Raw genomic sequence first — 22,027 nt, 5'->3', positions numbered from 1 at the left:
ACATTGATCATGTCATTTTCATTTAAGTATTTCAATAGTTGGGATTGAACCTCTTTTTCGATGATCTTAGCAACATGGCTCACAACAGAAATAGGCCTGTAATTTTTTTTATCTTTCTTTGAACCCTTGCCTTTATAAACCGGGGTTGTTCGTGCTATTTTCCAGTCGTCGGGTATTTCGCCAGAAGATAAACTTTTATTGTAGATTAGGGTTAGAGAATCACATATGTATGGTGCTGCGATATTTAATAATTTTGTATCTAGGCCTAAAACATCCACCTTACTGCTTTTGTCAAGGTGAGTAAGATGTTTTAAAATTTTGTTTATCTCAACATTTCTAAAATCAAAAGAATAAACACATTCAGGATGTTTTCATTCAAATCTTTTTTCAGGAAAAGTGTTTGCTATCATTTTACCAATGTTTGCAAAATGATTGTTCATTTCATCACAGTCAACCTCACATGTGTTATTCTCATATTTATTGTTGCCTGTTACAGCTTGTAACTCATTCCATAGTTTTTTAGGATCATTATTGTGTTCATGAGATATATTATTGTAGTACTCTTTTTTCTTTTCCCTTATCATACAAGTAATTTTGTTTCTTATTCTCCGATATTCATTTCGAGTTTCTTGACATTTAGAAGTATAAAATTTACGTTTCAAATAATCTCTCCTATGAATAAGATTAAAGGTCAAGTCCACCTCAGAAAAATGTTGATTTGAATCAATAGAGAAAAATCAGACAAGCACAATACTGAAAATTCATCAAAATTGGATGTAAAATAAGAAAGTTATGACATTTCAAAGTTTCGCTTATTTTTAACAAAATAGTTATATGAACGAGCCAGATGAGAGAGTCGATGATCTCACTAACTCACTGTTTCTTTTGTTTTTTATTGTTTGAATTATACAATATTTCAATTTTTACGAATTTGACGATTATGACCTCCTTGCTTGAAGAACAAAATGTTAAAATAATGGAATTCCACGTGTTCAGGGAGGAATGAAACTTCATTTCACATGACAATGACAAGAAAATGAAAAATATTTCATATTTCATATAATAAAATACAAAAGAAATAGTGAGTGAGTGATGTCATCAGTTCCTCATTTGCATACCGACCGAGATGCGCATATAACTGTTTTGTGAAATGAAGCGAAACTTTAAAATGCCATAATTTTCTTATTTTCCATCCGATTTTGATGAAATTGTGAGTGTTATGCTTGTTGAATTTTTCTCTTTTTATTCAAATCAAGTTTTTTGGGGGGTTTGACTTGTCTGGGGTTACCCAGGGATTAAATCGCTTTTTCATTCTTGCTTCTTTCATTGGAGCAAATTCATTACTTATTTCTAGAAAAGCATCCTTCCATTGTATCCATGCTGTCTAAACACACAAGTCCTTTAATACATTATTACCGATAACATCGAAACACTTGGTATTTTTCAACCTTTCGATAAAATCAGATTCATTAAAATGTTTATAATCTCTAAAACGCCTGACGGTATGATCCTTAGTTTGTTTCTTAAAATTGACACATGTATATATCAAGTAATGGTCACTTAGTGAAATGTTTGCTACATCACACTTACTATGTTTATTTGGAATCGAACTCAGAATATGATCAATGCATTTCGATGACGTAAGAGTAACCCTTGTTGGTTTATCAACCAGTTGGGTGAGGAGAAATAAGTTTTCAATATTAGCGATAAGATTATTGGGTTGTAAATCATTATTTCTAAAATCAATATTTGTATCACCAACGAGAATCAGTTCTTCATTCACATTTCTTATTTTCTCTATTGTATCTAGTATTTTTTCTGAGTATACGCCGTTGGCATCAGGAGGCCTATATAGACAACCGACAATTAATTTATTATCCTTGTCAGGAGAAAATTCGATCCAAGTTGCTTCCAAGTTGTGTGAAAAGCTTTGCATTTGTTCAGTTCTTATGTTTCCGTCAATATGATTTCTTTTTCTCTTTTTCTTTCCTGTAATACATGCATGTACGGATATAGTAAGTCGATTATAATTTCTTCTTTTCCAAGGAGATCCACAATTTTACAAGCTTTGCTTTTTAGTGGATCCCCTCATTTCCATTTCCATATCCATTTATGCTCTATATTATAATGTTTTTTTTTTACGAAGTAAGAATGCCCTTCTGTAAAATTGTATTTGATTTGTATTGTTTTATATTACGTTGTATTATGTTTTGAATGGAAATGAAATAAAAGAATTGAATTGAATTGAGTTGAAAAATGAGTTATCAATAAGATCACTCCTTAGAGTATACTCAATGTTACGGTTTATATACATGCAAACACCACCTCCTCTTCTCCCATCTTGTCTATCATGTCTTGTAAGATCATAACCTGGTACTGAGACAAGACAAGATGGGGCAACGGGATAATACAAGACAAGTAAGGAAGTACGGGGTAAAGGGGCCTAATTAGTATATCACTAAACAAACCTGAGGAATTAAAATTTCTTTGTTTTAAATATATTACGCGAGCGCGAAGCACGAGCTGATTCTTTTTTTTTTTTGGGGGGGGGGGGTGTTACAGGAATATTTCAAGCATTTTCTACTGATCCGAAAAGTGGACTTTTTAAATATTTCTTGCAATAGTTAAGCTGGCAATGGTGCGAGCAGATTATTTCGTTCTGTACTGAACATGAAAAGACGTTTCATGCAACGATGTACTCGACTGAAAAAAGGACTGTACAGGCAGCGCTTGACTTTACGAATAGGACAAATATCATAACAAAATTAATAATACAGGTATAGATTTCAAACTGAAATTCAAGTTTATATTCCTATTGCATTTTAAGCACTTTGTTTGATCGTGAATTAGATGTTAATAATAAGAAATAATAATAATAAATGATTATAAGCTTATAAATATCGCTTTTCTCAGAACGGCTCAAAACGATTCACAGCATATTATTACCCCAGGATTCATTTCAATCCCGCATGAAAAGTGCACAATTTCCACACCCTGGGAAGCATTCCTTGCATTCATCGTAGCCTCGAAATGGCGCTGGCAAATTCAAGCATACAATAACTTTCGCGTCCAACCGGGTACCCATTTAGCACCTGGGTCGAGAGTGGCAAGGTGTGCAATACGTCTTGCCAAAGGACGGTATATAGACCGCGGTGGGAATCGAACACACGACTCTCCGTTTACAAGGCGGGAGTCAGAACCACTACCCCACGACGCTTAAAAAAAGGCCTTCTTGAAAAAAGTCGTGCACAGAACATGTTTCTCATAAACATAAAAAAGGGCGCGAAGCGCGAACTTCTTTCAAACATCAAGGACGAAAAAGAAAAGACAAAAAGACCTAAGTATTTTTCGTAAAAATGAACAGCGTGCATAATATTCTTAATTAAACTATTAAAGGCATGAAGAGCGAAATGAACCATTAATTTTTACAAATTGACCGAGATGAAACGCTGATATTCTCCCCGTCTGTCTATTTCTTCACTCTTCTTCCTCTTTTCCACTTTTCTTTTGTTCTTCCATTTTCCCTTTTTACGCAGCCAATAGGGCGTAGCGAACGGATTCGGCCTCCTGGAATTGCCCATTTACATTTTCTTTTTTGTTTATATTTTAATTGGTACAAGAGGAGGCAAAGGCGATTAGACACTGGATTCACAATTTCGTCCAAAAATTTAAACTGATATTGCTAATCTTACACATTCATAGTCTCGGCCAATTATTTTCTGTTCATTATCGCGATTTTTTTCCTACTTGATTCTATTTCATCTTATGTCATTCATCTCCTTTGTTGTTCCAATTTCTTTTGTGCTGTTTGTATATGTCTTTAATACTGGGAGGGGTAAGCCAGCAGCATGGAGAGGACGGCACCCCCCTCCTTTGTTTTTTTCCACCATAAATTTTTTAAAGTTTCCCTTTCCATTTCACTTATTTTTTCCTGTTTGTACTTTTTTAAAGGGGGAAGCAAGACCACCTCGCCCCTTGGTCCGTATGTGCCTGTCGAATGCAATTTGCATCCTAACTTCCCGTTTTCTTTCTCTTTTTTAATATAATTATGTATTAGTTTGTGGAAAAATTATTAGAAAGTAATGTTATAAAGGGAGCCTCGACTTTGCTATGAACATTATGCAGTCTTTTTAAAGTTACCTTAGATCCGAGATAATTTATTGTCAAGTATAAAAACGCACAAAATCTGCTTTCAAAAGTGAATACTACATTACACCGACAAACACAATTGTTTTTAGTCTACATATTTCAACAATCAAATAATGTGAGCGCGAAGCGCGAGCTGAACATTTTTTTACATTCCCACCTAAATACAGGGCATTCCAAGCGCCTTTTAAAATCGCGAACAGGATAGGGGTATATGACTTTATACACTTGATGTGAGCGCGAAGCGCGAGCCGAAACGAAATTCGACATCTCACGTTTTGTAAATCAGGAATAGGGTGGATAATTGGATAAATGGATAACATTCCTATTAATAATTTGATAATCTAATCTGAAACTGGAACAAGATTCGTATTTATATAAACATGCGTGCATGTGTTTAGATTCAAACCTAGAATCTGGACATTCTAATTACATTCTTTATTATAATATCAATAATAAGAGCGCGATGCGCGAGCTAAAGATATTCTATTTTTCGATCTAAAAAAATTAATTTAAGCGCAATTACGAATTTGATATGGATCGCGCTTAATAAATGATGCGAGTGCGAAGCGCAAGTTGATATTTTTTATGAATACATATATTTTGAGTTGCGACCGAAACATTTTAAGGACAATTTTGTTTTTTGTCGAGAGATGAAACTTGTCGATATTCCGTTCCGTAAAAAGATGGACAACGATTTTTAGGAAATCCTGAAAATATTATTATCTTACTTATTAATCTAATTAGCCAAATGAGGGCGCGAAATTGATATCAAGGTCAGAAAAATTGACATTTTGGAATCATGAATGGGATGCATGGGTTAATATACTTTTAACAAAAATAATGCGAGCGAAAATTGTGATCCGAAAATTTTGATAAACTGTCATGAAAGAAGAGTTTAAAATAATGTGTTACAATTGATATAGGTATACATAACTCCCCAATCAAAATGCAAGTGCGCAGCTTTAGCTGATACTATTGGCAAATCAAATAATGCTAGTGCGCAGCGCGAGCGGAAAATTTTGATATTTAGACCATAAAATATAGTCATTTTACAGAAAACTATAAAATCGATTTGTAAATGAAACAAATTGAAAACTCATTGTCCGAGAAATATTTGTTATATTTACTTCAAAACTTGATATTTTAAGCTCAATATAAGTCTATTGAGCAAGTTATGTATCTCATAGATTAGGCAATGCGAGCACAAAGCGAGCGAAAAATTAAAATATTGTCATGAAATCCCTCCCCCCCCCCCTCATCTTATTTTATTCACTCGTCTTTCTCCTTTTATTTTCCCTCTTCATTTCCTCTTATCTATTCTCTTCATTTTCCTCTCTTTCCATTTTTTCTAATTTGCTCGTTCCAAAAAGTGTGTGTTTGTGGGTGGGGGGCATTTGATATCAAATGCCCTCCTCCCTTCCAAAAAGTGAGGGTACGCGTCCCCCTGTCCCCCTGGGATTTCCACCAATGTATGCAATTTGATTTGAATTAAAAGAAAATCCTATATAGTCTTTGTAATTGAAAAATGTATAAAAATAGCATACTTTCATGATGAATTACTTCATTTTCGCTTGCTCCTAATTCGGATTTAGTAACAAAATCAAGGTTTCTTTTAAAAAAAAAGCTACCCAAACCCCAAATAACACCCCTAAATTCATAAAAAAATATATGAACGATAATTTTCTTGGAGTATTCGCAAGTTGTCCGAAAATTATCCTGATTGTCGTCGTCCTTGAATTTACCATTCGTGACGTTGTCCTAAATATCTCCGGTTCTGCCCTAATACGATCTGCATGCTGTCCGCGCCGAACGTCGACAAATTTATTTAGATAATCTTGTCCTCGGACAGTCCCAGGAATGTCCTACGACAATACACAGACAGTCCTGGTCGTATCCTAGGACAAGATCATTTGCATAATCTTTTGGTTGCGGACAGCATGCCGAAATCACAGAAGTTGCTTCCGCAACCCTTCCTGGTCTATTCCGCGCCCTAGTGGAAAACCGCCTTAACAAGTCATTGGCGTGAAACCCTTCCCTTAAAGGTAAATGCTAGTTTTGGTAACGATATCAAAATGAGTTCGTACAGAATCCAATGAAATGACCACTAAAGTGTCTGTTTGTATAAATAAAACGCATGTGCCAAAGGATTCTGGAAGAAATTGTGTAATTGCTGAGAAATCAGCAAATAAGCACGGGATTCGGGTAGGGCGTCGGGCCCGACGCCCTAAGCAATAATTATACATTGTCCCACGTGCGCTTATCTGTGTTGGGGATTTTCGGTGTGAACATTTTTCAGCGTAGATTTCAAGATTTCACAAAGTCCAGTTAATGTAACTGTACCAGATCTAGATCCTCGATGATATACTGGCAATTAAGCCTTGTTTTACAGACTTTCTCATGAAATCAGTGTTAACTGCAACTACTGGAATTTCTCTTTAACAAGTTTAGGAAACGAAACGATACTCTAGCTTGGCAAGTATTCCCTGAATTGAACCCCTAAACAAGTACATGTACAAGTATTTTAATAGTTATGTCACGGACGTCGGTTGTCGGTTTTACTTTTACTTACATCATTTGGTTTAGTACGACCACACTTCCCACACCCTCGCGCAAATCGGACTCTACACTCGTAGTGTTGACTGTTGGGGCAAAAAGTACATCCTTTATAAAACATTTTTGTACCCTCGCAAATATTTTACCCTAAACACGTAGCATTCCGAGCGAAATAGATAGATAGCGAAATAGCCTTTTTGTCAAACTACTTAATGCTTTGTCAATTGACATAAAGTGATCGTCATAATGGCGCGACGAATTTTTACGGCCAGTTTGACAAATCTTTGCCCCTGCTTTACTAATAAAAACTAAGAGCGTAGACCTCATTTCCGCACTGTTATTTCCATGGTGCATAAAATAACACTCAGTGCAGCAGTTTATAAATCAAAATGGAAGGTACAGATTGGAAACATGTTCGCTTGTTCTTGTGGGTTGTTCCAAGAACCGTCTCTACGGCTTTGACTAAATGTCTGAGTGCCATCGATGGTATGAAAGTCTGGTTTGAATGCTTCACAACCTGCAGCACAGCCAGGAAGCAATATCAGCTAGTTACTGGTGAAAATTTGCCAATGGAGTATAAGGGAAATGAAGAGAAGGCTCGGCATGCAGCCGATATCCTTCAGCCGTTGCTCGGAGGCGGCACAGTTCAACCAGATCAATTGATGTAAGTATTCCACAGGGATTGGAATTAGTTCTGGGGTGTTAAAAGGACACCAGAGGTCCAGAGCCTGTGGTGTGAAAAATACATCGTAACACCAAATATTGTTGCAATAGCACTCTTGGTTGTTGAATTAACACTGTAAAGTTAACACCGAAGTATAAAAATGTTTATGGTGTTGGAACAGTCCCCCTAAGTCCTAAGCCGGTTTACGACACATTTTTTGCTGTGACAACGTTCGCTTTTGCTACTTGCAGAAATGTCCTCTGAAAATTAAGAAGTCCCCGATTAGTTGAAAGAATTCTGAACATATTCGATTTTTTAAAGACTGTTTGCCCCCGAGACGTCTCCATCAGATGCGGACATTTTCTGTTTCTGACACGTGGCTGCATCTACTGGAGACGTCTTAGAGACGTCAACGCGACTGTGGACATGTTTCAGACTTTTACGAATGCGTCAAGACGTATCAGTCCCGACCTTTTGTTAGAGAACGCAAACGTTTTTTTACGACGGTAAATGATTTTGGAAGAGACTTTTGGGCCCGTCGTAAAAGGCTGTCCTGCAACTTAAATTATGTGACATGAGGATTTTGTTTAGCTTTCACATCTGCAACGGAAACATCAATCTGCGGTTCGTGTGCAAAATACTATGGTAACAGCGATATATCCGATTTAGGACGACTCTCCAGAGCTACATTTGGTTCCTTTCAGAGCTCGAGAGGCCGCCTGGGGGGCCACTTCCATTGGAGAGTGGATACCACGACCAGGGAAAGAGTGCATAGTACGTTACGTGTAGGCCTATGTAATGTTATTAGGGTTTCAAAAACGATGTTTGAAATACTGAAAAGAGGGGTATATTTCCAGTACTTGTAGGGTTTCACAAGCCAACTTCTTGTTAAGGGATGCATTTTCATAATCTGGAAAAGACTTGCTTCCCTTGTTTATGGTGCTTTTTGAAACCCCATGGTCGCGCCTGGTATCTACTCGTCAAAGGAAGTGGTTCCCCCGAAAATTTGAATCTAATCACACATTTAGGGGGAAAGTAAATACATAATGCCGAGTACATATCAACGCATGCAAAAAGGTTTCGGTTGGAGAGGTGATCTGACCCATGGAATCTATTGCCAGTAATCCACCAATAATCCACATTAGATGCAACATCGATTAGATGGACTGTAATGATTTATATCTAAGTCTGAATTCAGTAAGTTTTTCCTCAATATGCACTCGATTTGTTTGAAAATCCACTTTCTTATCCATGTCATATTCTACATTTCGCATGTCTCCAGCCAGCTGGAGTCATGATAGTCATGATATTACAGTCCCGCCGCGAGCTCAGGCAGGCAAATGGCATGGCGTGCTGGTATAGTATGAAAGAATTTTGCACACGAAAAGCAAGATCTACAAATGTATAGAGCCTGTAACACAAAGTTCGATTGTATTGACTATAATGTACAAGTAATTTAGAAAATCAAGTCTATGATTAATCGTTAACCTTTGTAATACCGGACTCTAATGTCGCGTTGTAGAGGTTTGCGAAAGGTGGCGTGTGACGTCAAAGCGACGGTTTAGAAGTTGTGGAGATATTTCGGGATTTAGAGTGAATTTATCGATACCTGGCTCGGAGAAATCGATTAGTCTCATGGGGAGCGTTTCACAAAAATACTCGTCGAATTTTTTTGTACGACATAGTCTATCGTATCCGGCAATTGCCTTAGTGACAGTCAGACATCTTCTCTGACTATCAAAACCAACGAGCTTGTAAGTTTTGACAAATTGTCACCTCAACTTTTGATAAAATCTGAAATCCTGAAAGTTACCAGCTGGTGAGAACGTAAACATTTTTTCATTCGCAAAGTCAAACTATGCATGTTAAAAAAATGTTGATTATTTTGTGACTTGCTCCATTCAACTTCTTGAAACTCTTTCCAAAAATACTGCACCACGTTGAAACTCAACCCCTCAAAATGTTTGCCCCGCTACGCCTCCAAACAGAAATGGTATAGTGTAGAAAGGTCAAGCGAGAATCAATACGAGAAGGAAGATGGTGAAAACGGTACGGAAGGTGACAAAAAGTAGAAGGGTATCACTGCGTCTATATTTCAAGGGTACATACAAAAAACAGGGTGTCGATTAGCGCATGACAAACATAGTAGAAGGCAACACCAGTCATTCGACTACGGTGTTATAAATATTGTTGTTTGTTAAAACACCTATTGATATTAATACAACATGCTCGGTTGCATATTTATACACTCTACGGTGGTATGATCAGTCAGGGGGTAATTTTATCACCGCTAACCGCAGCTTGGGTGCGGTCCTCTAGGGACACCACTTATGTCAACTTTAACACCTCCCCCCTTTTTTACAATGTAGTTTTTAATTTACAAGATCTTTATGTCGCCACTCTTCTTTCTCTATAGGTATGGCAATGTGAAACGGAAAATAGAATCGTCCGCAAGTAAATGCGTATTGGTTAAGGAGGGCTACTTCGCTTTTCCTGATGAGAAATCAAGAGATTACTTGCCAGCAGGTTTTAAACATGTCTTCCTAATTCGAGATCCGTACAAAGTTTTGACCTCCTACAAGAAAGCGATGACCATCCATCTGCTGAAAACTGGTTTGTTGACTAGTGAATCTGTGAAGACATTTAATCTGGAAAAGGATGATCCTGTCTTAAATGCCGGTGAGTTCTTTAGAGGCATTCATGATATCTGGAAGTATATTCGTGGCAACGTAGATCCCAACGCGGTCGTCATCAACACTGATGATCTGTTGGCCAAACCTGCTGAGGTGCTGAAGAAGTTCTGTCACCTGACCGGTCTTCCGTACAGTGATGCCCTTCTTCAATGGGAAGCCTCTCTAGATTTTAAGGCATCGAAAGATGGCTTTGACACCTTCTATGAAACGGCAATTAGCTCAAGTGGTTTTCTACCACCTAAGCCAACTCCGTGTCGGGGCAGTCTGGCACCAGATGTCATCAAGCTTGCTGAAGCATCCATGCCATACTTCGAGGAAATTAACAAACACAAGATATGAACATCATATTAACCAAAATGCCTTTTGTAACGGTTTTTCATGGCTCTGACATACGGGGTTGCAAGGGGTATAAGAAGCAGCCACACTGATTTTATTTATTTATTTATTTATTGATATATTCATATTCCACAATCATCAAAGTACATTTCGTAATCATGTTTTCAATGAAAAAAAAAAAAATGCATAACATATGCAGGATTGAAACGTAGCAATGAAATGAAAAAAGTGGAGGGGCCTACTAAAAAGCAGAGCTTGTAAAATGTAGACCCCCTATCAAAACTTTATACAAGGGTAATAATTATGATACAAATAGAGTAAAATAATCAGCAAAATTCTATAAAATTATATAGATATAAACACTGTAAAACAAATGTATTTACACTATATACAAAATTAAATATTGACTTTAAAAAATAATCAATACTACCGTGGATAAGTATGAAGTTCACAAATATTAGATTGAATCAATAAGAATTCAGGAGAAATTTTTTGATGAGTAATTTAAATCGTATAAGATTAGCTGCCTCTTTCATTTCTCTGTCCAGAGAATTCCAGAGTTTTGGTCCTGTGAAAAATACAGTTTTGCTAGAAAATACTGTTTTACTTTTAGGTAAGTGATAGTCATTTGATTGTCTCGTATTATATGAATGTAAAGTATTGTTTCTCATAAATTTCATTTGTAGGACATTAGGTACACTATTTCTATCTAGCTGATACATGAATTGGAATAGTTGCAAGCGGTACAGGTCATTGATTTTAAGGATACGTTTCTGACGAAACAATTCATCCGTATGAGCTCTAAAGGACATATTGCATATTATTCTCAGTACTTTTTTCTGAAGTAGCAAGACTTTATTTAGTCTCGTTTGAGAGGCATTACCCCATGCCAGAATTCCATAATTAAGATATGGTAGAATTAATGCACAATACAACATGGATAGCGCCTGTGCTGGTAGGACGTATTTAAGCTTATTGATGACTCCAATATTTCTTGACACAGTTTTGCAAGTATTGTTGATATGAGCGTTCCACGTAAGCTTGTTATCAATAGTAAGACCTAAAAATTTTGTTGTTTGCACTTCTTTGATTTCAGTATTATCTAAAAGTATTTGATGCGGTAGATGTTTCAATGAATGACTAAAAAGCATATAATTAGTTTTTTGCAGATTCAGTGACAATTTGTTGGCTTTAATCCAGTTTGTTACTTTTTTAAATTCTGTATTCATAGTGCTCACAAGTACATGTGGATCATGGTGTGTATAGAAAATATTGGAATCATCAGCAAAGAGAATAAATGAGAGAACATGAGATGAATTTTTCATATCATTAACATAAAGTATAAATAACAAGGGGCCAAGAATACTACCTTGTGGAATTCCACAGGAAACTGGCCTTGTTGGAGATTCTGATTCATTTACTGTAACAAACTGAACTCTATCAGTAAGATAACTCCTAAACCATTGTAAAGCTGTCCCTCTGATACCGTAATTTGATAGCTTACATAACAGTATTTCATGATCTATTGTGTCAAACGCTTTTGAGAAGTCAAGGAATAATCCTACAGTATGATCAGAATTATCAAAAGAAGTAGATATTTTATTTATTAATGTCAATATAGCATGAGTTGTATTATGTTTTTCTCTAAAACCAAATTGATTATCACATATAATACTATATTTCTTAAGGAAAGCAACTGTCCTTTTATAAATGATCCTTTCAAGAATTTTTGAGAACGAAGTTAACAAAGATATTGGGCGATAATTACTAGTAATTAATTGGTCCCCCTTCTTGAAAATGGGTATAACTTTAGCTATTTTCATCTTCTTTGGGACCTGGCCAAGCTGCAATAATAAATTAAATATATGAAGCAGGGATCAGCAAGAGAATGTATAATGTTTTTCAATACTTTATTTGTAATGCCATCATATCCGGGTGTCTTTCCTGCTTTCAAATTAAATACAATCTCAAGTAATTCTTCTCTATGAACTGGAGTAAGAAATATTGAATTATCATTTTGTTTGTCCAAAAAGTCCTTAAACGAATTTTCTACAGGGATAATATTTCCAGCTAACTTTGGTCCAATTTGAGAGAAATATGAATTAAATTCATTTGCTATAGAATGAGTATCTTCAACCATATTTCCATCTACACATAATTTATTAACAGCACTAGATTTGTTAATTTTGTTTAGAGCCCCATTTATTGTTTTCCATGTATTTTTAAGGTCGTTTTTATATGATTGTAATTTTTCTGAATAAAACCTCTTTTTTGCTATTCGGAGAGTAGTTGTTAAGGTATTTTTATAAGACGTGTATCTATTCCGTGAAACATCATTTGGATTTGATATATAAGAAACATACAGATTATTTTTCCGATTGATAGACCTTAACATCACTTTTGAAACCCATGGTAGCTTTGGAACACGTTTATAGTCGTAATTTCGATATTTCTTTAAAGGAACACAAGAATCTAAGCAATCATTGAAATATTTCAAAAATATGTCAAATGAGTCATCGACATTCTCTTTCGAGTTATAAACGTCAGACCAATCAACAGAGCTTAAATCTTCTTGGAGGCGTTCAATATTTTTGTCACTAAAGTTACGACAGATCCTATATTTCTTTTCCATTTTTGCGAGTGATTGCATTGTTTGGATATGGGTAAAAATAAGAAAATGATCGGATATGTCTGTCGTTACAATGCCAGCTTTCGGAAGAGGGTGAGAGTTACAGAATATATTATCTATAAGCGTAGCAGAATGATCAGTAATACGGGTTGGTCTAGAAATAATCGGCAAAAAAGTAGAAGTTAACATCAATTCAAGGAAATCGTTTGTTGCAGAGTGATTACTGGTCAAGAGATTAATATTGAAATCACCAGTGATGATACAATTGTTATTTATCAATTCTCCGTTTTGCAAAAGTTCATTAGTAGCAAGTAAAAAATCTTCTATACAAGAAGTTTGAGGAGGTCTGTAGATGACACCTATTAGAGTTTTCTTATCTTTTTGAAGTTTTACTTCTACAAATAAGGATTCGATGATATCATTCATATATTCAAATTCATGTCTAATTGCATAATCAAATGAAGACGGAATATATAATGCTAGTCCACCTCCAATTTTATTTTTCCTATTGTTTATAACAATATCATAATTCGGGATTGTGCATAAGGAATTCAGTGTTTCCGTGAACCAAGTTTCAGTAAGAGCAATGATTGGGGGATTGGCAAATTGTGTATTTTCTAATAATAATCGTAATTTCTCGAAGTTTTGGTTAGCGCTTCTTATATTCAAATGCAAAATAAAAACATCATCTTCTCCAATCAATTTAGCATAGTCTTTGAATGAATTTTCTGTATAATATGAAGAAGAGGAAAGATTGTATGCTTTATCATGAATATCGAATTCAACTTGAAGTTCATCAAAATTATTTGTAAGAATATCAGTAGAAAATCTATCAAATGGAGTATGATGATTTGAGATCATATTGCTTTTATCCTGACTTGGATGATTTAGTAATAAGAAATCATCATTATTCAGATGATAAAATGGGAAATCACGCATATTATCCACCATTATGAAATAGAATATATTGCCATTTTAAATCAAAATCTTTGTAAGCTGAGCATATAAAGCATCTTTTAGATTTGATACCGTCATGACCCCAAATTCGAGTTTGAAAAATACTGCAGTTGTAATAGTTAACAAAATAAAGATTATTTGATACAATTATTAACGGTCGATGAAGAATATTTGCACACAAAAATAAGTAAAATGACCTCCATGAAATGTCTGGTATTGAAACATTATTGAAAGGGCAGTGAAAGAATGCAAAATATACCACGGAAAATAACACAAATATTGATCGATGCGAAAAATTTTGTGACGTGAATTTCATAAGAAATAAAAAGAATACTGGAAAATGGAAAAACATGGATAGTCCTTCTACAGCTTAGAAAAGTCCTCTCTGGAATGAATGATGATGGGTTGACACTTCTCATCCTTCCTTACATAGATTCGGCCATTCTGGGTCCACAGGAACTTGTATCCGGCATCTCGGCGGGCCTTTTTGACATCTTTCATTAGCTCCTTAGTGGAAGCGATCAAGTTTTCATTGAGGTAGATCTTGCCATCGTTGTTGTATCCAAGATCCTTTGTGGAGAGAGTCTTCAGCTTCCTCCTCCCATCGTACATGATGTTCCGAGCTCGTCTTGTGGTGAATCGCACGATGATTGGGCGGGCTTTGTTATCAGCTTGGCGTTTGGAACCCAGCCGATGAACCACATCGAAGTCGGATGCTGCAAGCTCAGGGCTGATGTGTTTCGCGATATTAAGTACGATCCTTTCAGGAACCTCGCCCTGTCGTTCTGGTACACCTGCCACCTCCAAGTTGACTCTTCTGTGGTACTGGTCAAGTTCGTTAAGCTGGAAGGTCAACTCACTGAATCTCTTCTGAAGACAGATGTTTTGTTCCTTCAGTTCTCTGTTTTCCTTTTCTATCTTCTCGGCCTTCAACTTCATTTCCTCAAATTTCTCGTTGAGGAACGACAGCGAGTTGACAATGCTACTTTGTCCCTCTCGTATACTGTCGATAGACTTCTCCAAGACGGTCAACTTAGCATTCAAGGAATTGGAAAGTTTCCCTAGCTCATTCTTGATCAGTGATAGAAGATAGCTCTCATTCGTCTCTTCGTTATCACCAGAGTTGTTTTTCGACGACTTTCTCTTCCCAGACATCGTGACGTCACAATTACATGAAACAATCAGAATAAAGCGCACAAAGAATGGTTGCGCAAAGAGATACCAGTGATGCGTTCCATCCAAGCCAGTATGCGTTTAATGATGAGTTGCTAGGCAATGACGCGTAAATGATGCTAGTTTTAGAAGTCTATTGACACTTTCTTCTCCAAAATGATCAAAATTTCAAGTTAAAAATGTTTGATAGTATCCAAATAAGTAATCCAAATGAAAAATGAGTATATCCTTGATATTCACTATCCAGTTTCTGATGCAACCATATAAAACGTTTTCACAAAATGTCAGGAAACACGGTAAAATTGCACAAAATGTCAGAGCACTTTTAAAACACGTCCGACCTCTCCAACCTCTATCTCATTTTTTGTGGTGTTGCAGGGTATGTTGTAATGTTACGAAGTATGTAGTTTAACTACCTGTTATACTTTCAGTCATTCACCTATACTTATTTACAAACTCCCCCAACGTCATCTAAGTATCCCAAAACCCCCATTACCATTCAACTCCTAAACCCTGACCATAAAAGACCAACCCTCAGTGACGTCGGCTAACTTCAAGGAACAAAAGTTCTAAGAAGTATGAATTGTACTTCCAGCCCAGTCACTTGCACAGAGCATCACCACACCCCTTATACCAGAGAAAGATTGATAGACAGTTACCTGTAGACCAATCAGAGAAAGTTCAGATCACTTAAACCTAAAATTGTTACACCCCAAAGCTATAAATTAAGACTTCCTGATTACTAGAGAGACACATACTTACAAAGATTGGACATATAGAATATAGACAAAGAGACGGACATCTACAGATTTAAAGTTTTAACCTCAACTACTATAATCGCTAGAGGGTATTCATTTGTCTCGCAATCTACTATGGTCAACAAGGAAATTCGTGATCACTCTCGCAAAAAGTGTTCACTGGCTTTCTAGGAAATTCGTGATCACTCTCGCAAAAAGTGTTCACTAGCTTACAAGTTCACGAGCTTTCGAGTGCCGCTGCAACTATTTATCAAGTGACAAAGAATGTCCGATATCGCACTCTATTTATACTAATCTCTAATCATTCTAGATAGTACCTCCTACGAAGACAAAATGACCGAGCTTCTGAGCTCTGGTCCGTATAAAATGCTAAAGAAAGACCCCACAGATCGAATGTGTCGCAAACTGACCAGTACGTTACTGGCACTAAAGAAAGACAAAGTTCTAGATGAGGCTACATACAAAAAGATAAAGCCCATACAGAAACAGCCACCTAGAATATACGGGTTGCCCAAAATACACAAACCCGGGATACCTCTCAGACCAATAGTTTCATGCATAGGTTCTTTTGCCTATAACCTATCAAAGTACCTGGCGGACATCCTGTCCCCTCTCACTAACTGCTCAGAACACACGGTTACCAACTCCAGTGAATTCGCTGAATTCACATCGGAGCAGACAATTAACGAACAAGAATCCATGATCTCTTTTGATGTAGTCTCCCTCTTCACTAACGTACCGATAGAGGGCGCATGCAGTACGGCCCTGCAACGCATGCAATCCGACCCCACATTATCAGAACGTACCACACTTATGCCTGAACAAATAGCCGAACTCCTCGAGTTCGTCCTCAGATCCACATATTTTCTGTACAGAGGCTCTTTCTATGAGCAAACAGAAGGAGCAGCAATGGGTAGCCCAGTCTCAGCGGTTGTGGCTAACCTATATATGGAAGGATTTGAACAGAACGCTTTGCCCAAGTGTCCTTCCACATGCCGCCCGCGGGTGTGGAAGAGATACGTCGATGACACTTTCATAATTGTAAATAATTCCGAAGCAGACAGCCTACTCGCATACATGAACAGCCAGCAACCGTCCATCCAGTTCACTCTGGAGACTGAACAAGGAGGGAAATTAGCATTCCTTGATACGCTAGTCCAAAGACACGAGGGCGGGAAACTTTCCACCTCTGTCTACCGCAAGCCCACTCATACAGACCAATACGGAGTGGCTTATACCATATGATTCTCATCACGACAAATCGGTCAAGAAGGGTCTTGTTAAATGTCTGTTCGACAGAGCAGCACGTATCATAACTCACCCGGGCCGCCTGAACTCCCGAAGGAAAGAGCACACATACGTGGCGCATTATACAGCAACGGCTATTACCCACGCCGTTTTATCAAGAACACTTTCAAGAAAAAACAACCACCAAGGGATCAGAAGGTTTTCAAGACTTGTACAGTCTTGCCATACATAGATGGCCTTTCACAACAACTTAAACGCCGATTAGAAGGTCACGGTATCCGAACGGTTTTCCGCTCGGACACCACCTTACGCAAACAGCTTGTACGCCCCAAAGACCCTATCCCTGATCACAGACGTGATGGCGTAGTATACAACATTCCTTGCCAGGGATGTGACGGGTCTTACATCGGAGAGACAGCCCGACCGATAGTTGCACGCATTTCTGAACACAAGCGCGATGTTCGGTTACAGCGAACCGACACGTCCGCGGTGGCAGAACATGCTTGGGAGAAGCAACACCACCCAGATTGGGAGGGTGTACATTGCATTGCCAAAGAAAGACATTGGTATACACGCAGGATTAAGGAGGCTATTAGTATACGTCTTTGTCCTAACAACTTCAACAGAGACAGCGGGATCGACATCCCCGATTTCTGGATGCGAACCATCCGACAGCACAATACCCCCTTACCTGGCAGTGCACGCCGACCCGATCGTTCCCGGCCCCGATCGAGGGACCGCTCAGCTAGTCAACCCCCGCCCACGGGAAACTAGCGAGCCCGCCAATTTTTGGTCTCATTTGCATATTGCCGACCCACGGCGTATTTGCATATACCCCCGGCTTATTTGCATAACTCCTGACCAATCACACAACGGATCAGTGCCCACCCATTGTTCTCGCGTTTGTGCGTACGGTCTTGGAGATTAGTATAAATAGAGTACGATATCGGACATTCTTTGTCACTTGATAAAGAGTTGCAGCGGCACTCGAAAGCTCGTGAACTTGTAAGCTAGTGAACACTTTTTGCGAGAGTGATCACGAATTTCCTAGAAAGCCAGTGAACACTTTTTGCGAGAGTGATCACGAATTTCCTTGTTGACCATAGTAGATTGCGAGACAAATGAATACCCTCTAGCGATTAAAAATGATCATTGTGCCTCTCACAGGGGGGGGGGGCATGGGCCGGCTGTCCCCCTGAACCGATCCGACAGTGATCTGGTTTGTGTTATATGACGATAGGAGTCTGTATTTTGTACATTGCTTTTTGTTTATTTAAAAGAAGTGGAAAATATGGCTGTTCCCAGAAAAATCAGATATTGTAAACACTGAAATTAATCGTTACATACTTCTTGTTCATTGTGAATAACAATCTATTTCAATTAGACCTGTCTATTAGTATTAAGGACGGCCTTAGATAAATCAGATTTTATTATTGCGTTGCAAGTCCAAAAATCAATTTGGGAAGTGACTGAAAGTCCTCCGTGCTATATACTGTTCAAGCAGGTTGAAAACTGAGATTCACATTTACTTTTGCTAGTCTTTGCAGACACGACCCTCATTTGATTTGAATTGATTTTTTGTTTTCTTCTACAGTCATATCATTCGCATAACAATCATAATATATCGATTACTGTTTTTGGCATGAGTCATATATAACGAAAACAAGTGAAATGCCTCTGGCCGTCTCACCTTCATCACGCGATTCAACATAGCAGCAGTGCTGACTTTGAAAACTATTATAACTCGCACAAGATGTTCAGTGATACTTGGTTACTCTTATTTCCACGTTTCATGAACTAGACCAATACACTTTACAGAGATAGGATGGTAATTCAACAAATATCCCCAATGTGGCCAAAGTTCATTGACCTCATATGACCATTGACCTTGATCATGTGACCTGAAACTTGCACAAGATATTCAGTGATACTTGATTACTCTTATGTCCAAGTTTTAAAAGTCAGATCAATAAACTTGCGAAGTTATGATGGTAATTCAACAGATACCCCCATTATGGTCAAAGTTCATTGACCTTTGACCTTGGTCATGTGACCTAAAATGCGCACAGGATCTTCAGTGATACTTGATTACTCTTATGTCCAAGTTTTATGAACTAGACCAACATACTTTTAAAGTTATGATGGTAATTCAACAAATACCCCCAATTCGGCCAAAGTTCATTGACCCTAAATGACCTTTGACCTTGATCATGTGACCTGAAACTTGCGCAGGATGTTCAGTGATACTTGATTACTATTATGTCCAAGTTTCATGAATCAGATCCAAAAACTTTTAAAGTTTTGATTGTAATTCAACAGATACCCCCAATCGGCCATAGTTCATTGACCCTAAATGACCTTTGACCTTGGTCATGTGACGTGAAACTCATGCAGGATGTTTGGTGATACTTGATTAACCTTATGTCCAAGTTTAACGAACTAGGTCCATATATTTTCTAAGTTATGATGACATTTCAAAAACTTAACCTCAGGTTAAGATTTTGATGTTGATTCCCCCAACAAGGTCTAAGTTCATTGACCCTAAATGACATTTGACCTTGGTCATGTGACATGAAACTTTTATAGGATGTTCAGTAATACTTGATTAACCTTATGGCCAAGTTTCATGAACTAGGTCTATATACTTTCTAAGTTATGATGTCATTTAAAAAACTTAAGCTCAGGTTAAGATTTGATGTTGACGCCGCCACAAAATTTGACTTAAAATTGCAGTTCTAAACAAATATGATGTAATACCGGTGACAGCCCGCTAGACCGAAGGTCCGCGAGACCGAGGGTCCGCTAGACCAAGGGTCCGCGAGACCGAGGGTCCGCTAGACCGAAGGTTCGCGAGACCGAGGGTCCGCGAGACCGAAGGCCGGCGAGGCCGAAGGTCCGCGAGACCGACTTTTTTTCCCTTCATCGGTTGCCGCGGTCGAGTGGTTTAAGGCGCCTCGTTGCAGCGGCGTAACACGTACTTGTTATCAGAGGGGGCGGGAAGGGGGGGAGAGCCAAATATTTCCGAGTAATTCCGTCTAGAATTAATTGCTAGGATTTCAGTTTAGGTGGCAGAAGTGAGCACGGGAAGCGCGTTCCGGGGGGGGGGGGTGCAGGGAGGGGAGTGTACCTACCCCCCCCCCCCGCGAGATAAGAGGAAGGTCCGACGTTTCTTTAAATTGTTCCTTAGCTGCTCTCGCTCATCTTAATCCATCCTCTGCCTGTTAACGGAGGGGGGGGGGGACAAATTTCGAATTGCGGAACCCCCGACGTTTCTTTGAATCGTTCACTAGTCTGCATCCGCTCTTATTACGTTTTCTGCCTGAAATGGGGAGGGGCACAACAAAAAACTTCCCGTTAACTAAGTCTAAAATTAGTGGCAAAGCTAGGATTTAGTTAAGGGGGCGGTAGTCAGCACGCGAAGCGTGTGTGAAACACTTACTGAGCGCGCAAAACGCGTTCCCGGGGGGGGGGGGGGGTGCAAGGAGGGAGAAGCTGCGACGGTCCCTTGAACTGTTCCTTGTCTGCTCTCGCTCGTCTTACGTTCTCCTATACATTTGTATTTTCTCGCTCACGTTTCCCCCTTTTTTTTGGGGGGGGGGGTGGCGTTTTTTTTTTTGGCTACGAGGGTGTAATAAATTGTTCATTTATTTATTCATTCATTCACTCAACTATTCTTTAACAGATTCCCTTTTTAACATCATTTTTTTATATAGATAACATTTCAGCTTCTGCCGGAGTATCATTAGACTGGGAATAGTTTGTAAAAATGCTTTTCATAATAATTTTTAACATTTTAATGCGTAACACATCTCACCCAGGAAATTTGGCAATTGACCACTGAAAGTGCACGGTAAACTCAAACTAAGATATTTATAAACAGTTTTCTTTTCTCTCAATTTAAAGTTGGGAGTAGAATTATCGAAATCTCTATAGTCAAGGGCTGATTTTAATAGTATGTGGCAATTAAAATGTATCGATTTCTTTCTTTGTAAATGCTGTATTAGGCCAAATTGGGGGAGGGGCTGGAGTGCACTATTAACAAGGGGCAGATGAAGCTTACATGATATGCGAGCAAAGCATCGACAACTGCAACAATTATATTTTTTAAAACCCTGAACTAGGCCCTTTAAAAGGCTATAAAAATATTATGAGATGCTGAAGCGAAATATATTAATGAGGGGAGCAAAGCGAACGAGCTTCAGAAATATGTGGCATTTAAACCGTCAGAAGACTCTTTTTATTATCTGATGCATTTACACTACGAATGGGAAGGGGACGCTTATGCCTCAATATTAATATTATGAGTTTCTCCATTGTCTACATAATCTTTTTTCTCCTTTGCTTCTACGCTCACCTCCAAGTGCCACCCCATGTTATATTTGAATTTCTTTCAAAATAATGTTTAACCCTGGCGAATGCTGTATAAGGCCACACCGGGGAACAACATTCAAAGAAGCAAAAAAAAATCTACTTAAAAAAAATCTTCTATATAAAAAAAAGGCTGGCCAGTACATCAGAATACTCAACCCTTGGCGTAAATCCCGGGGGATGGGGGATATAACCCCGCCCCCACACACTCACTTTTTAGGAGTGGGCGGTTGGCGTGTACAAATACCCCCCACACACACTTTTTAGGGAATAAAATATATTTCAAGTAATTAGTAAAAAAAACGTACTTCAAAATTTCTATTTGAAAATGCGATTGAAAACCAAAACAGTGGTTATTTTGGGTCGCTCGCTTCGCCCCCTCGTAATATTTTAAAATTTATATTATGAAATGTGATTAAAAGCGAGAAAATTGGTTCTTTATGGCTCGTTCGCTTCGACCGCTCGCTAAATAGATATTCAAATGTGTGTATAGAGGGGG

At 38.0% G+C, this 22,027-nt stretch overlaps 3 protein-coding genes across 3 annotated transcripts; 2 read left to right on the top strand and 1 right to left on the bottom strand.

The window, feature by feature from the left end:
- Positions 1-7,091: 7,091 nt before the first annotated feature.
- Positions 7,092-10,398, top strand: LOC121430111. Its single transcript, XM_041627388.1, has 2 exons — positions 7,092-7,366; positions 9,783-10,398. The coding sequence occupies exons 1-2, from the start codon at positions 7,092-7,094 to the stop codon at positions 10,396-10,398; spliced, it is 891 nt and encodes a 296-aa protein (XP_041483322.1).
- A 3,946-nt stretch (positions 10,399-14,344) lies between these two features.
- Positions 14,345-15,136, bottom strand: LOC121430244. The gene has a single exon (XM_041627521.1). It carries the CDS (start codon positions 15,134-15,136, stop codon positions 14,345-14,347), a length of 792 nt encoding a protein of 263 aa, XP_041483455.1.
- A 1,109-nt stretch (positions 15,137-16,245) lies between these two features.
- Positions 16,246-17,157, top strand: LOC121430243. The gene has a single exon (XM_041627520.1). It carries the CDS (start codon positions 16,246-16,248, stop codon positions 17,155-17,157), a length of 912 nt encoding a protein of 303 aa, XP_041483454.1.
- Positions 17,158-22,027: the final 4,870 nt, after the last annotated feature.

The sequence above is a fragment of the Lytechinus variegatus genome, chromosome 16 (assembly GCF_018143015.1).
Source record: "Lytechinus variegatus isolate NC3 chromosome 16, Lvar_3.0, whole genome shotgun sequence".
NCBI lineage: Eukaryota > Metazoa > Echinodermata > Echinoidea > Temnopleuroida > Toxopneustidae > Lytechinus > Lytechinus variegatus.
The sequence above is the reverse complement of the archived record's forward strand: the minus strand, read 5'-3'. Positions and strand labels throughout refer to the sequence as shown.

Coding starts and splice junctions, on each gene's coding strand:
- LOC121430111 (XM_041627388.1), top strand. CDS start 7,092: ATGGAAGGTACAGATTGGAAACATGTTCGCTTGTTCTTGTGGGTTGTT. Junction 7,367..9,782: donor GTTCAACCAGATCAATTGAT/GTAAGTATTCCA, acceptor CTTTCTCTATAG/GTATGGCAATGTGAAACGGA.
- LOC121430243 (XM_041627520.1), top strand. CDS start 16,246: ATGACCGAGCTTCTGAGCTCTGGTCCGTATAAAATGCTAAAGAAAGAC.
- LOC121430244 (XM_041627521.1), bottom strand. CDS start 15,136: ATGTCTGGGAAGAGAAAGTCGTCGAAAAACAACTCTGGTGATAACGAA.